This window comes from Myripristis murdjan, chromosome 17 (assembly GCF_902150065.1).
Source record: "Myripristis murdjan chromosome 17, fMyrMur1.1, whole genome shotgun sequence".
NCBI lineage: Eukaryota > Metazoa > Chordata > Actinopteri > Holocentriformes > Holocentridae > Myripristis > Myripristis murdjan.
This window is the reverse complement of record NC_043996.1, coordinates 2713325-2728493: the sequence shown is the minus strand read 5'-3', so window position 1 is coordinate 2728493 and position 15169 is coordinate 2713325. Positions and strand designations below refer to the sequence as shown.

The window sequence follows — 15169 nt, the reverse complement described above, 5'->3', positions numbered from 1 at the left end:
TTTTGATACTTAAATGTAAGTACAATTGCCAGAAAATTACTTTTGATTTAAGCACATTTAGTATCAGATACTTCAAGACTTTTAGTCAAGTAGTGTTCTTATGAGTGACTTTAACTTTTACCAAAGTGATATTTTAGCAAGCTATCTTTGCTTTTACGCAGGTATGACTTTTGGATACTTTTTACATCACTGGCAGTCCACAAGAACTGCAGTCGCAAGTTAAATCATGTCCTAGTGAGTGTAATCATGTGCAACACAGGCTGTACAGTTTATCCAAATAAATAAAACGGCGCACACATGGAGTTCAAAGGAAATTGCTGTTATTTACTTAGACAGCTAGCTAGCTGGCTACAATCAAGTCTGGCAAAAGGTAGCACACAAACACTGTTATTTTACCATCTATTAATCTTAAACATTGAGGAAGAGAGCCATTAGTAGGAAACAGCAAATATAGTGTTGTAGCAGAGCTTCACCTCTACCTTGCTCTAGCCATCCGTTAATCCATTTTTTCTTCAATCTTGCACTCCGCTATCCCATTGTCTATTCTTCCCGTCTTTTCCCATCCACTTTCATTTGAAATCTATTTTTTCTCAGGTAAACATCTAGACCTAAAGAGTGCACTGTCTCCATAAATGCATGTTTGGGTCAGTTACAGTGCTGTGAAAAAGTATTTGCCCCCTTCCTGATTTCATTTTTTTTTTTGCATATTTGTCACACTTAAATGTTTCAGATCATCAAACAAATTCTGATATTAGACAAAGATAACCCGAGTAAATATAAAATACAGTTTTTAAATGATGATTTCATTTATTAAGGGAAAAAGGCTATCAAAACCTACCTGGCCCTGTGTGAAAAAGTAATTGCCCCCCCTTGTTAAATCATGAATTAACTGTGATTGACCACATTTTTTGGGAGAGCTGAGTTCAACTTCACAAGCCACACCAGGTCTGGTTATTGCTAGACCTGTTGAATCAAGAAATCACTTAAATAGAACCTGTCTGACAAAGTGAAGTAGGATAAAAGATCTCAAAAAGCAACACATCATGCCGCGATCTAAAGAAATTCAAGAACAGATGAGAAACAAAGTAATTCACATCTATCAGTCTGGAAAGGGTTACAAAGCCACATCTAAGGCTTTTTGACTCCAGTGAACCACAGCGAGAGCCATTATCCACAAATGGAGAAAACTTGGAACAGTGGTGACCCTTCCCAAGAGTGGCCGGCCAACCAAAAATACTCCAAGAGTGCATCAACGACTCATCCAAGAGGTCACAAAAGAAGCCAGAACAACATCTAAAGAACTGCAGGCCTCACTTGCCTCAGTGGAGGTCAGTGTCCATGATTCAACAATAAGAACGAGACTGGGCAAAAATGGCATCCATGGGAGAGTTCCAAGGCGAAAACCACTGCTGACCAAAACGAACACAAAGGCTCGTCTCACATTTGCCAAAAAACATCTTGATGATCCCCAAGACTTTTGGGAAAATATTCTGTGGACTGACAAGACAACGGTTGAACTTCTTGGAAGGTGTGCATCCCGTTACATCTGGCATAAAACTGACACAGCACTTCATGAAAAGAACATCATACCAACAGTCAAACATGGTGGTGGTAGTGTGATGGTCTGGGGCTGCCTTGCTGCTTCAGGACCTGGATGACTTGCTATAATTGATGGAACCATGAATTCTGCTCTCTACCAGAAAATCCTGAAGGACAATGTCCGGCCATCAGTTCATGACCTCAAGCTCAGGCGCACTTGTGTTATGCAGCAGGACAATGATCCAGAACACACCAGCAAGTCCACCTCTGAATGGCTTAAAAAAACAAAATGAAGGTTTTGGAGTGGCCTAGTCAAAGTCCAGACTTAAATCCAATTGAGATACTGTGGCATGACCTTAAACAGGTCTTTCATGCTCAAAAACCCTCCAATTTGGCTGAATTAAAACATTTCTGTAAAGTGGGCCAAAATTCCTCCACAGTGATGTAAAAGACTCAATGCCAGTTATCGCAAACGCTTGATTGCAGTTGTTGGCACCAAGGGTCACGCAACCACTTATTAGGGTTAGGGGGACAATTACTTTTTCGCATAGGGCTAGGTAGGTTTGGATAGCTTTTTTCCCTTAATAAATGAAATCATCATTTAAAAACTGTATTTTGTATTTACTCTAGTTATCTTTGTCTAATATCAAAATTTGTTTGATGATCTGAGACATTTAAGTGTGACAAATATGCAAAAAAATAAGAAATCAGGAAGGGGGCAAATACTTTTTCACAGCACTGTATGTCCACACATCTTTGTTTTGGACGCATTCTGGTTCTGGTGTCTGTCTCCTATACACACCAGTCAGGCCAGACATTTGGCTAAATTGGCTTGTTTTCCATATTATTGACATGACAACATCATATGGCATGGGGATGCATCAGAGGACCAAACACACACAGTTACAAAAAGGCACAAAAAAAAAAAAAAAAAAAAAATTAGTGCCACTTCAATGTTTTTACATTGAAGTGGCACTTCATTAAAAATCCCATATTGTACAAAATGCTTTTCCCTGCTCTTCCACCTCAATTTTGTCATTGTATCTAATAGCTCCTTATTATTTTCTTTCAGTTGAATTTTCTTTTTTTTTCCTCTTTCTCTGAGTTTATAAGGAGACCTTGGTGACATCAACTACTACAACTTTTTAGCTCTTCGTGTGAGCACCGAAGCCTGGCCAGACACTCCACAAATGTGTTGAACTGCTAAAACAGAGTAACATACAGAGCATTTAATTTGCAAAACAACAGAAAAAGCAGTGGCTTGTTGTGGCATCTGCTGTCTGTGGTGCTGTGGTTTGGCATTTGAAATTCTGGAACGTGCCGGGTTCTGGCCTACTGCACACTTGGTGGCACTAATTGAATTTGCTTCTGCTTATGGCCTCTGCACAGCTACACGCCAAACTGTACACCTCAAAGTACAGTAAGTGAATAACAAATGACACCATCTTAAATTTGCACTTGAGTGTTCTTTGTGTGGTCTGGGTATTATAAAGCCCAGAAAATGTTTCCCTGCCTTTTGTCCAATGCATGCTGGGATAGTTGCCATGTCCCCACAACCACCCCTCCACCCCCTTCAATTACTGGCTGTGTGTTATAAATAAAATAAATTAAAAAAAAAAAATTTAAAAAAATCCTAAAATAACAAAATAAAATTAATCCTAAAATAATAAAATGAAATAAATTCTAAAATAAAATAAAATAAAACAGTTCATAACTGTAGGCCCCAAACAGCCTAGTGCATGATTCTGGCCCACAAAAGGAAATAAAACTACACTGTCTCCGCAGATCTCAATACCCAAAGCAAATGCAGCATCTTTCTTCTGCAGAAAGGTATCGGCTCTGCAACTTAAAGCTCTGCTGTCCGACATGCATACATCCCACAAACGTGTACTCAAAATATGCATGCACTACTGTAATTCGAACATGTGTGAATGAATGTGCAGACACACCGACCTCGGTGCACATGCATGAAAACACTGATACAAACACTCGTTCTGAGTGCTCGCTCACATGCTCCCCCCTCATGCACACTGACACACACATGCCCGCACTGATCTGTTCCCTTTTTGTTGTGTGTCTGACACCATCAGTGGAGGATTTATCAGGCGAGCTGCAGACTTTGCAGCCTCTTGAACCCATAAATTATTCAGACTGCAGAGCGTGCCGATGCTTCCACTGCCGGGCCAGATAGCAGCAGAGACGATCATATTAAACCCAAACACCGGTCTGGCTCCCACATCTTCCCCTCCACTCCTCCTCTTTTTCCCCCCCTACACCACCCTGCCATCCTCTCTGCTCACAAAACGTGTTTATCATCCCTCATTCAGATTTGGGCCTGCTGTGAAGCAAACCACGCAAGCACAGATCCGCATCGCAGCTATAGCTCTTCGTAAACACACACATACACACACACACACACACACAGAGGTGTGCATGCTGTCAAACGACATACGCACAAGCCCACGCATCACACACACTATCTCCCCGTTTTACTATCTGTTCTGTCTCTCTGCCTCTTTTTCTCTCGATTTTTCTTTTTGAATGCAGATTTAAGTTGACGAGTGTGTGTGCGCGTGCATGTGTGTGTGTGTGTGCATGTTTGAGTGTGTAATCGCTTAGCTTGGCTTCAGGCATCAGACAACGCATGTTAACACAGTAAATCTCAAGGGGGCTCTTTTTTTCTCTTTTCCATCTCTCCAGCGTTGCAATAAATCAACTCTAAAGAACTTTATGAGAATATCATTCTGTCCTCAAAAAATCTTCTAGTCCATTAGAAAAATGGACAAAAATTCAAAGAGCACCCAAACAGTGCATTTGTGCTGTTAAATAGTGTCGAGTAGTGAGTGGTACTGTTTGTACAGGGAGGCAAGTGTTTAAAACACCTACATGTAGAATGTTTTCCTCAACATAGTCACACCAAGTTAAATTCGACAGTATAGTATAGCAGCTGTAATCAAAAAAAAAAAAAAAAAAGAACATGAACATGAGCTAAGTTCAAGAAGAAGCTCCCCTGCAAAAATACACACACTGCAAGACTAACACTGGACGAATGCCCTTCAGCAGCAGGACAGAGCACAGTTGCATTAGCAATGGGCAAATTTAATCATTTCACAATTGTTATAAAAAACTTGTTTGCTATCTGTATATAGTTTTTGCCAATTGGACAATATTGTGTTGTGTGCTGTTATTTTACAGTTGCTTTATTTGCATGAAAGGTGACCCTGAGTGTTTAGAAAGGTGCGATAAATAAAATGAAGTATTATTTTGCTAGCTGATAAAATATTCTTGTCACACATGTATTAGCCACTAAAGCTGCAGAGCCAAGCGGCAAACTGAATAAATTCTACACCTGTTACACAAACTGCTTTGCTAGCTTCCACTAAAATATTCAAGAGCATCCGCCCCACCCCCATCCTCCACACACACCCCCTACACCTCCCACCTTTGTTATGCATACATTAAACACTGCAGTTGCACAGCTTGGCAAGACCTCAGCCGAGCAAGCAGCACTTAGCGCTTGGTGAGGCAGCAAGTTGTCCTTGTGACAGCTGACGTTAACAAAAACAAAATACAAAAATTATATTAAAAAAAACTTCCCTTAAAGGCCTCAGTTTCACAGGTCAGTTTCAAGTCAACCACTTTCACACTGAACAAGTACATTTAATATACATGGAAGCATTTGTCATTGTTTGGTAAAGGAAATACTAAAATCTAGTATGACTCAATTTTTGTAATGTCAATAAAATCTATTTCTACATATATATCTACACGTCTACATATATTAGGCATGGATTGCAAAGAACAGTATGAATAATGGCCCTTTCATCAGTTTTTACACATGTAAGAGATTGAAAGTATACTTTGCTATTGGTTTTTTGAAAATATTAAAAACATGCATTGCAACTGAAAAACAAAAAAAAAGGGTAACGCTGAAATGCATAGTAGTATATTATGTAGCATTAAATAAAATATACACAGGCCTCAGAGCCTGAGGGTTCTGTGCAGTATCTTACCTGTGCTGAGGACTGTGCTCTTCTGGACAGAGATCTCAGATGTTGCTCCTGGAATCTGCTGGAGCCAGTTTGGGGGTCAGAGCCCTGAGAGCTCCGATTACCACTGTATTTTTCAAAATGTGGGGAACTCCCCCCTTAAAGTCTACAGGGAGGATTTATACACCTTAGGAGGGATACAACTTGTTCTTACTATGTCCTATTCTTACCTCATATTTCCTGAAGGGGCTCCCTGGACCCTCTACATAGTTGTCATTTGTTGTCTCTTTCACCTGGCTCTTTCTTCTTGGTCATCTCTTTCAGCTGCACAGTGTCCCGAGTCTCTCTGTCAGTGGTTCCTTCTTGTCTCCATGCTCTATTTTTCCCATGTCCCCATGTTTCCTCCACTGCAAAACAGATAATTGTGAGGAGAGGAAGAAGGTCATTTTCTTATTGCTTCCTGTCTGTCCTTTCATTTCAAACTGCATTGCATCACAGTAACAATGCAAACACAATTTCATGTTAATGATTTTATAGATTCCATAACAACAGTGCTGTTAGGTTACATGCCTATTACTTTCCTTTCTCTTCTCTTTCTTTTATTCTGATTCTTTTCATCGTATCTTTCTTTTTTCTTTCTTTCTTTCTTTCGTTCTTTCTTTCTTTCTTTCTTTCTTTCCCATTTCCTCCCTCTTTGTCCTTTTCTACCCCTTCACTGCCCATTATATTTCCTGACTTTTCAGTTTCCTTCCTCTTTCCTTTAGTTTCAAAAAGGAAAAAATAAAGGATCTTGCATTGACCTGTTTGCTGAAGAAGTTTTTCTTAATCCCTCTATCCTTTCAATTTTCTTCTCCTCCCCCTCCATTTGCTCTGCCTATCTTTAAACATTTCTTACATTCTTGTCCCTGTTCTTCTTTCCTTCCTTCCTTCACATCCTCTCTTCTCTCTGTCTCCATCCAGGTTATTCAGACCATCAGAGCAGCAGATCTCGACAACTTTGCTAATGGAAAGTTCTCCTTTTCTCTCCCCGCTGAGCATTCCTTTAATCCCAACTTCACTCTGAAAGACAATGGAGGTAAGACACCATATATTGAAAAAAATGGCTGAAACACTATTCATAGGTCCTGGACACACAGGACATAAAACGCTAGTTATCCAGCCCTCAGCATGTCCTTTCTGAGGAAGTACTTTTTACTTCCATCAAGCAAAATATTGAGAAACATACACAGCAGCTCATTAAGCATTTGGAGCAGCAGTAATATCTGCTCTTCTTCCTGATAGGGCTCTGTACACCACCCCCAAATAATGCTCAACCCTGCCACTTGAAAGCATTTTCAAAAATAAATATGATAGAAGCTTGTTTTGCTAGTATTTATTGATATAACGCAAACTGATTGAAAGTATAGACAGTTCATGAATTTGTTTCCATTTGCTTTGATGTTCTTAGGTTTGCACTCATGATCTGGTTTTCAATTCAAAGCACAGATTTTCAAAAGGGCCAAGCCTGGAGGTCAAGATGGCCACTGCAAAACACTGATTTTGTGTTCCCTCAAACAATTTCTGTGTCTTCATATACATTTGGGGTCATTGTCTTGATGAACGGCCCATATATGGTAATTAGAAATGTGATTAATCACAGTTACCTATTGGTATTCTGTGATTAATCATGATTGCACTAAACTTTTGACATGACATGACAGCACTAAACAAGACAGAACATAATCCACATCCAGGATAAGGTCAGATGAACAAAGAGCCTACAAAGCTACCCTGCTTTGTTAGAATATGGTGAAAAGGTGATTGAAAAACTGTGGCCTCAGTGGGATTGTAGCGATCTCCAAAGCACCTCTTCAACAACAAAACAAGTCTAAACATTTCCCCACTGGAGACTGGCAGAAAGTCTTGTTTACAGATGAATCACAGTTTGAACTTTACAGTTGCAGTCAAAGCACTTTGTGAGGAGACTGCTGCATTAGAGGTTAAAGCAACAGTCAATAAAACCAACAGCTAAACACTATGGAGCAGATATTAAAGTACTCTGTTTTGGGCAAAATACCCTTTTTCCGACTTACCCAGACTGAGACAAGATGTTCTATTTTCACCTATGTACGTTTAGTGGCTCAGTCTCTATGGGTAGCATTTTGTGTTAGCTTAGCATAAAGACTTGAAGTCTATGGGAGTCATTAGCCTGGCTCCATCATAGTGAAAAAAAAAAATTACAGCAACTCCAAAGTTGTGTCATTTACAGTGTATCACATGTTTTTGAAATACAGTTGTCCCTCGCTATAACGCTGCTCACCTTTCGTGGCCTCGCAGTTTCGCAGATTTTTTTTAGTGCATTTTGCATGCTTTTTTTTTTTTTTTTTTTTTTACAGCGCATTGTGTTCTGCATCCTGATTGGCTAAGGGAGAGCCCACGCATTGTGTTCTGCGTCCTGATTGGCTAAGGGACTGTAGACCATTGTCAATCAATCTCCTCCGTGCCGTGTCTCCTGTACAGTACAGAATGCGTTCATTCTATAATACTGGACTTATTTTTCTACGAAGGTTTGAACTTTGAGAGTTTAAACAAGAGAGAAAAGTGAGAAAATGTTAATGCCTGTCTGAGAAAAGTGTATAAAGTGTGTAGTGAGGGCTTTTACAGCCTTAAAACATCTAGAATAATTGTAAAAAATAAAGCTGACTACTTCGCGGATTTCGCCTATTGCAGGTTATTTTTAGAACGTAACTCCCGCAATAAACAAGGGACCACTGTACACATCTAAGATTTTTTTTTTTTTTAGGGAGAAGTTAGATGGTAGAACTATAACTACTGAACATATGTATCCTTCCATCTGGTGCAGTGTCCTGCACAAAGCTGAAGGTATAGTGCACTCACTCAATTGTACACAAAACTCAGGTGACCAGTTACATCTGATCATGGGCCGCTTTGTAAGAGAGGATGAAGATGATTTCCTCTGGACAGACAGTGAGCTTTAGTATACACTACTGCTTTTGCATGCCGATCATGTATGGTTTCCCTAAACAGACTAAATCCTCAGTTGACACTGACTAGGTGAGTGAGCACACCTTGTGCCGGATCTACCTATACCTTCAGTGGTGTGTGAATCACTGCACTAGACAGAAGGATACAGCTGTTCAGTGGTTATAGTTCCAACCGTCTAACTAAAAATAAAAATCCTCAGTCTGGGCACATTGGAAAAAGGGTATTTTTCCCAAAATGTTGGAGTGTTCCTTTAAGGTGTAGGGATGTATCTCCTGATCCAGAGGTTATCTGAACAAGATCACCTACATACTGGCCAAAAAGAAGTACCAGTCTATGCTGAAGGAACGTGCCATCTGTTCTGGCTCAAAGGCTACATTCAGACAGCCAGTAAAGAGTGGCCTAGATCTGATTTTTTTTTTTTCCTCACATGTGACACAGATCTGATTTTTTATGCCAGTGTGAACAACAAAAAACACAATGAACCTGACATTCTCAGTTCTGATTTGGGCCACTTTCATATGTGCTCGTGACGATGTGACAGCTGTTTGAACGCTCAGACCAGAATTCATGTTAGGTGTTTTTCCCATTGAGCATCCTCACATCCCTGTCAGAGCGTCATTATTGATTGATTGTCAGCAGTGGTGAGTCAAAGCAAAGTATGGAGGATCACAGCATCAACAACATGGAGACATGAGGTTGTAAATTTAATAGATATATAGGAAGATGTTTAAATCTACATCCTTTTTTGCATCCTTGCTCTCAGCCTGAAAATCTGACTGGCTGCTACCACACCAAGGAAACTGTTCAAGAAATGAATCCTTTCTATTTCATTCACTGTGATGATGTGCAAATGACAGTTTTTTTTTATTATTATTCAGAGGCATGTGTTTTGGGAATGTGTGCATGCTGGGTCATGGCAGAGATCTGTCCACACTGATGTCAGATATGAGTCATACAAAGATGAATATGAACAGACGAGGGAAAAAAGATCACATCTGAGAAAAAAGCTGCTGTGTGAAAGTAGCTGTGTGGAAGAAGATTCATGTTGCAGCAAGACAGTGATCCTAAACCTGTGCTGACACTGCCAGGCCTTTCTGAAGCCCATGGCTTCAGACTCATTGAATATCTTTGGAAGCTTTTGAAAATTGAAAAGGAACATACTGTAACATCACAAGACAAGGATGCTCTAAAGGAGTGCTGGAATAATATGGATTCTTGAATTTTGCACAAAGTTGTAGAATCAAAGCCAGAGTGCAAGCTGGGATCAAAATGAGGCACATACAGTATCATGGAAATATCAAATATTCAGAAAATTTGAATCTGACTAGATACTAACAGTTGTGGGTGAGGAACTCAGACGTTTGGTAATCTGATGTTGTATTTAGAACTACTTTGCCTTCTTAAACCTGAGTGCTGCAAAAGCTTGATTGAATCTATAGCTAAATCCAGTGCAACAGTGTTGTGCATTGTCTTAGAATAATTAACAAACTCGCTACACAAAACAAAACGACCTCAAGCTCATTGGAAATGTGGGCAAAAACTGACAGATGTAAATGTGTGCGCACAAAAGAATGCACACCCCACTTTCCACATAATGGTATTCAGCAGAAATGGAATGTGCCATTAGATTATGTTCACTCCCACACATGCATATTGTATGCCAGAGCTGAGTGTGATATCGCAATGTGGCAAGGAAGGATAGGGTTAGAGGGAATTTAGAGGCTGAATCTGGCATGACTCTGCTTTTGTCAGTGGTTCCTGATCTGACCATATCTTAAAAAACAAACAAACAAAAAATCTATATCCATATCTTAACTGTACCCAACAGCCAGCCATTAAAGTTGGTGGATACTGACTCAGGAGCTACTCACATTACCAAGTTTGTTCCGCGCCCAAGCACGTATGCCCCTAAAATCTGGATTATTTGACTAGTGTGATCGCTCCGTTCTGTGCTTGAATACAGTACACTTCCCCTGCTCTGGCATGGTTTGAAGGGGTGTGCTTCAGCACGGTACAGGTGCATACACGAGCACATGCACGATTACGTACTCAGCGCGTGGACGTAAATCATGCAACGTTCCTCCTGCCTCTGCAAAATTGTTTAATGCGTGCAGCGCGATTACCGGTGAATGGTCGCGTTGCGCAATCAATAATCAACCATGTTGTCTGTGTCATTGTCCGTTGAGCTGCTGCAACTGCGTATAAACAAAAGTCAGTTTATAATGAAAGTACAGCAGTCTGTGTGCGATCTAGCAGACCTGGTGCTGGCCGGCACCGCATCGGCACCGGCCGGCGCCGGCCACAGCACCGCACGGTGCGTGGCCACCCGGTCAGGCCTGGTCTGCCGGATCTGACAGGTGCCGCTCCGGCTGTCAGTTGGACCTTTCTGAAGGAGGAAGTTACCTCCGAAACTGTCAAGGTAAATAAACATCCCATGTCTGATTAAAGGGACCAAAAACGTTTTTTAGTTCAAAGGAAGACATGATGAATATATTTGAACTATACTGATTTATAATGACGTCGGACCATGCCTGTTGTCGTATTTCAACGTGATGACGTGCACACCGGGGACAATCGCACTTGGGCGCGTTTGGGCTTTAGGTAATGTGAGTGCAGGCCAGCCGGGGACTGGGGAATTTTTGATTTAGCAAGATACAGAGCAAATGGCCCTAATGTGAGTAGGCCCTCAGACCATATTGATACAACAGAGCTCTCTAGAGAGGTGAAATGGAAACAACAAAGAAAAGCCCCATGTGGCAGTATTTATTATCATTTATTAATATGTATTCATAGTACTTATTTAACTGCTTCATATTCAGGATGCAGGAAAATGTGGATCTGAAGTGCATCCCTACTGATTTTCTGATAGTATATGATGGTCAGTGGTTTATGTCCAAATCAGTTCCACAATGATGAAGATTTATTAAAATAATAATAATAATAATAATAATAATAATAATACGAATACCATGTTAGCAGGTTTTGCAAATCTGCAAAAAAGACATATGCATGTTTCCATTTTAGTACACACACATTTTTAGTCTTGAGCCATCTGAGGGTTTTTTATAGTCCATGGCCTCTGGAGCATGGGGGAAACTAGGAGGAAATTACTTCAGTTCATGATTTGTCAAGTCAGGGGCCCTTTGGGATGTTGGGGCCCATTTCAGTAGGAACACATGACATACTGGAAGAGCTCATGTTTACAGGAAGGACCAGCATAAGTGGCTGCCACTGAAAACTGCAGAGGTGAACAATATCTGTCCCAGATAAAAGCATACCACATCGTATAATACATATTGCAGCGACTAGGGCTGGTTGAAAAAAGAATAGAAATATAGCTCATCTCAATATTATTATTTTTTCAGAATCAGAAAAAAATCAGAAGCAGAAATTTATGCTTATGACTGCATACATTTGTCAAAAGTAATGAGGGCTGTTGTGTACACATAACAGACATCACTTTACAACTGTCATTTTCCAAAACTAGAATATGCATATGATTACCAAATGATTATTATTATATATTATTTTCTGTTACCTACACCCAGAAAGATCCAGTAACTTCTGCACTTCCTGTATCACTCCGCCCTAGAGGAGCAATAGCCACCACAGAGACAGAAGTAGATTGGTTGAATTTGCTATCGTTTGTCTTCTTCATTGAACACGTGTATGCATGTTGGAGGACAAAAATAACAACTTTCTCCAGAGTACTAAAAGATAGCTTGGAGGTCATGTGCTCGCTGCTTCTTTTCCTCCACTTCCCTCTATCACATGTTCCATGTACCTTTCAGGCTCCTGCCAGCCACTGTTGGTACTGAGGACCAGCACAGAAAGCTGAGACCACACAAGAAAATAGTTCTAATGTTGATTTCATATTTGTTTTGGTTTGTTTTGTTTTTTACTTTTTTTAATGCCATTTCAGGCCGTAAAAATGCTGCTACACATCATCAAATTCAGACATTTTTATATAACCATTTGAGTGAATGAAGGCAGTTATTTTTCAAAATGTTAGCTGGGGGGAAGTCCACTTCAATGGCAGGAGGCTAACAGTTAACATATGGAGCATCCAGCCAGTATCCAGCACTCAGTAACAATGAGAGGAAGAGAGCATCACTACTGTCCTACAGAACAGCTGGGGGGAAGTGAAATAATATCACATTTTTTTCAAAATGGGTGAACTATCCCTTTAACATCCAGTACTGCGGTAACACGACCAATTCACACAAGAATGGCTCTAGACTCAAGTAGGATATTTCCAACAGCCCCTGCCAGAGAGGGAAGGAAATTAAAGGGAAATTACAAACACTTGTGTCTCAATTTGTCCGCCAATTTATATCAATCATGCAAATATTCATATACCACAATAATAATACACACCATCTAAAATGTGTGCTGCAAATTTGAGTCTGCCTCATGCAACCATTTTATTTCCCTCATCCTTCCAAATTCAAATATGGGGCAGAAAGTGGAGCATGGTAAAGCATGTTAGAGTGTTGCTTCTGCTAGGAATGCAAACTTGTGTGGTTGCGGTTGCAGCCACTTGAAAACACATGTGCTGGCATCATTACCACAGCAAACAGTCGCTTATCTGTTTGTTGTTGGTGAAACAGTTAGCCACGTTTCCTCTTCCTTCTCCCCACGAGATCCGCATTGATGTCCAGGAAAAAAAACTGCAGTGCTGTTTCCTTGGTTACCCAGCTGCTGGAGTTCTCCATCTTTTTCATTTCCTCTCCTCATTTCGGTTTGGTTATATTGTTCCTGAATGTGCAGGAGGTGGACCACTCTAATGAGGTGCGTGTTAGAAGTATGAGCCACTCTCAGAACTTCCTTCATCTCCTCTATCTTGCTTTTTATGTCATCTCGCACTCTCTTCTCGCTCTCCTTTTCCCCTCCGTCCCCCTTTCTGCTTTCCCTGCTGTCTCACTTTGTCTAATTCTGTTTCCTTTCCTTCTGGTCCTCTCCATCTCCGTGTTACTGCGGTGCTTTGTGTGTGGGGCCTGAGCTGACCGGAGACAGATACAGGACTGAAAAGAGATGACAGCAATCACATTAATGAAAAACAGAACACAAAGGTTGGGCGGGAGTCTGCAAACCAAACGCTTCAGGCGCTGTATTTTACCTCTGCCTCTGCTGAACATAAAGAACCCTGCTACCTTGTTTTCCTTTGGCTCCTGAACTAATTTCATAAACTTTGAGACTTGAGTGCAGTAGGGCTGACAAAATCTTTTAAGGTGGCTACAAAGACCGTGTCGACCGTGAAATCCTTTTAGTTTCTCTCATTAATGAATGCCATCCCAAAATATACTGCAGTCTCCTGTCACACAAGACACTTACATGTTGTCATCTGTCTTGTAGTTGAAACCATGTCACTGAAATAGTTTACACAATGAAATGCACAATGCACAGATAATCATGATTAAAATTCATCTCCTTCCCACTCCGCACATCCCCATTCACCATTCTCCTTCCTTTCCCTTTTCTTCCTCTCCATTAATTCCTTTTTATATTCCATAATCTCCCCATCTCTCATCACCTCACCTCACCTCACCTCCCCTCCCTCCATTTTTGCTGCTTTTCCACTCTATTTACCTCCTGCTCTCTCCCTCTGCATACCTCCCCCATCTCCTCCATCTTTCCATCTATTGTGCTGCATTTTCCTTCTCCCTAATCTCCCCTTCCGACAATTCTGCTGATTGTCTTTTTCTATCAGTCATGTCTCCCTTCTTTCCGCTCATCCCTCCTTTCTTTACACTGTTTCCCCCTCTTTCCATTTCTTCTACCCTCCATCCCTCTACCTGCTGATCTCCTCGTCACGCTTGCATCCCCTCAGGCAGATTGCACTGTTGTACCACCATGGCAGAGGGACTGTCATTAAACCTGTGTTTACACAGCCACATATACCTCTTCTCTCCTTTCCCCCCTCCCCTCCTTTCATTTTCTCAGCAATTGTTGGTTTTATTTATTCGCTAATAGGTGTTGCATCTTTTCTCCACCCTCTTTCTTCCTTATCCATTCCCTCCTCCACCTCAGTCGATGGAGAATCAATAGAGTTGTTGACAGCACACCCCTGCTCTCCCTGTGATCCCTGCCTTCTGTCTTCCTCTTATTCAGTTTGTCTTTTCTCTTCTTTTTCTCCCAAACATCAACCATATTTATTTTCTTCATCCTCCTTTTTGTCATTGCAGTGCATTCAATATAGCCAGACACACGGGGGCACAGAGGACACAGGGAGTGGGAGGGACATGTCCACCTCCCTTCTAGAGCCTGTCCCATTTGTCCCCCGCACTTTATTCCACCTACAAATGGTTACAGTTAGTCCACTTATTAAATAGTTCACCCACTATTGTTCCTCATCTTTCTATTTTTATATTTTGTTGAAATGCCTGAGCAAATTCACTTGATTTCTTCCCAAACATGGGAAAAAATCAGAAGCAAATAAGAAAAAAAAAGTGTGAAAATTAGTCAAGTAAATTGTTTGTCAAGTAAAAGACTGGAAAATTAAAATAAAACAAAAAATAAATAAATCAAATAATAACAACAAATAATGACAAATTTTGAAGCTAATTTCATTTTCTTATTTTTTTTCTTTTTTTCTGTAATATGGCAGCAATTACATAAGTAGTTTTCTTGCTAATTATTTTCACATTTTGGGTTTT

The 15169-nt window shown here is 40.5% G+C and overlaps 1 protein-coding gene across 1 annotated transcript in view; it reads left to right on the top strand.

Moving 5' to 3' along the window:
* The window catches only part of LOC115375710 (cadherin-18-like), a 161611-nt gene that overhangs the window by 126082 nt on the left and 20360 nt on the right, over positions 1 to 15169 (top strand). The window contains exon 9 of the mRNA XM_030075236.1: positions 6489 to 6603. Coding sequence (XP_029931096.1) covers positions 6489 to 6603 — 115 coding nt within the window. The remainder of the gene's footprint in view (positions 1 to 6488; positions 6604 to 15169) is intronic.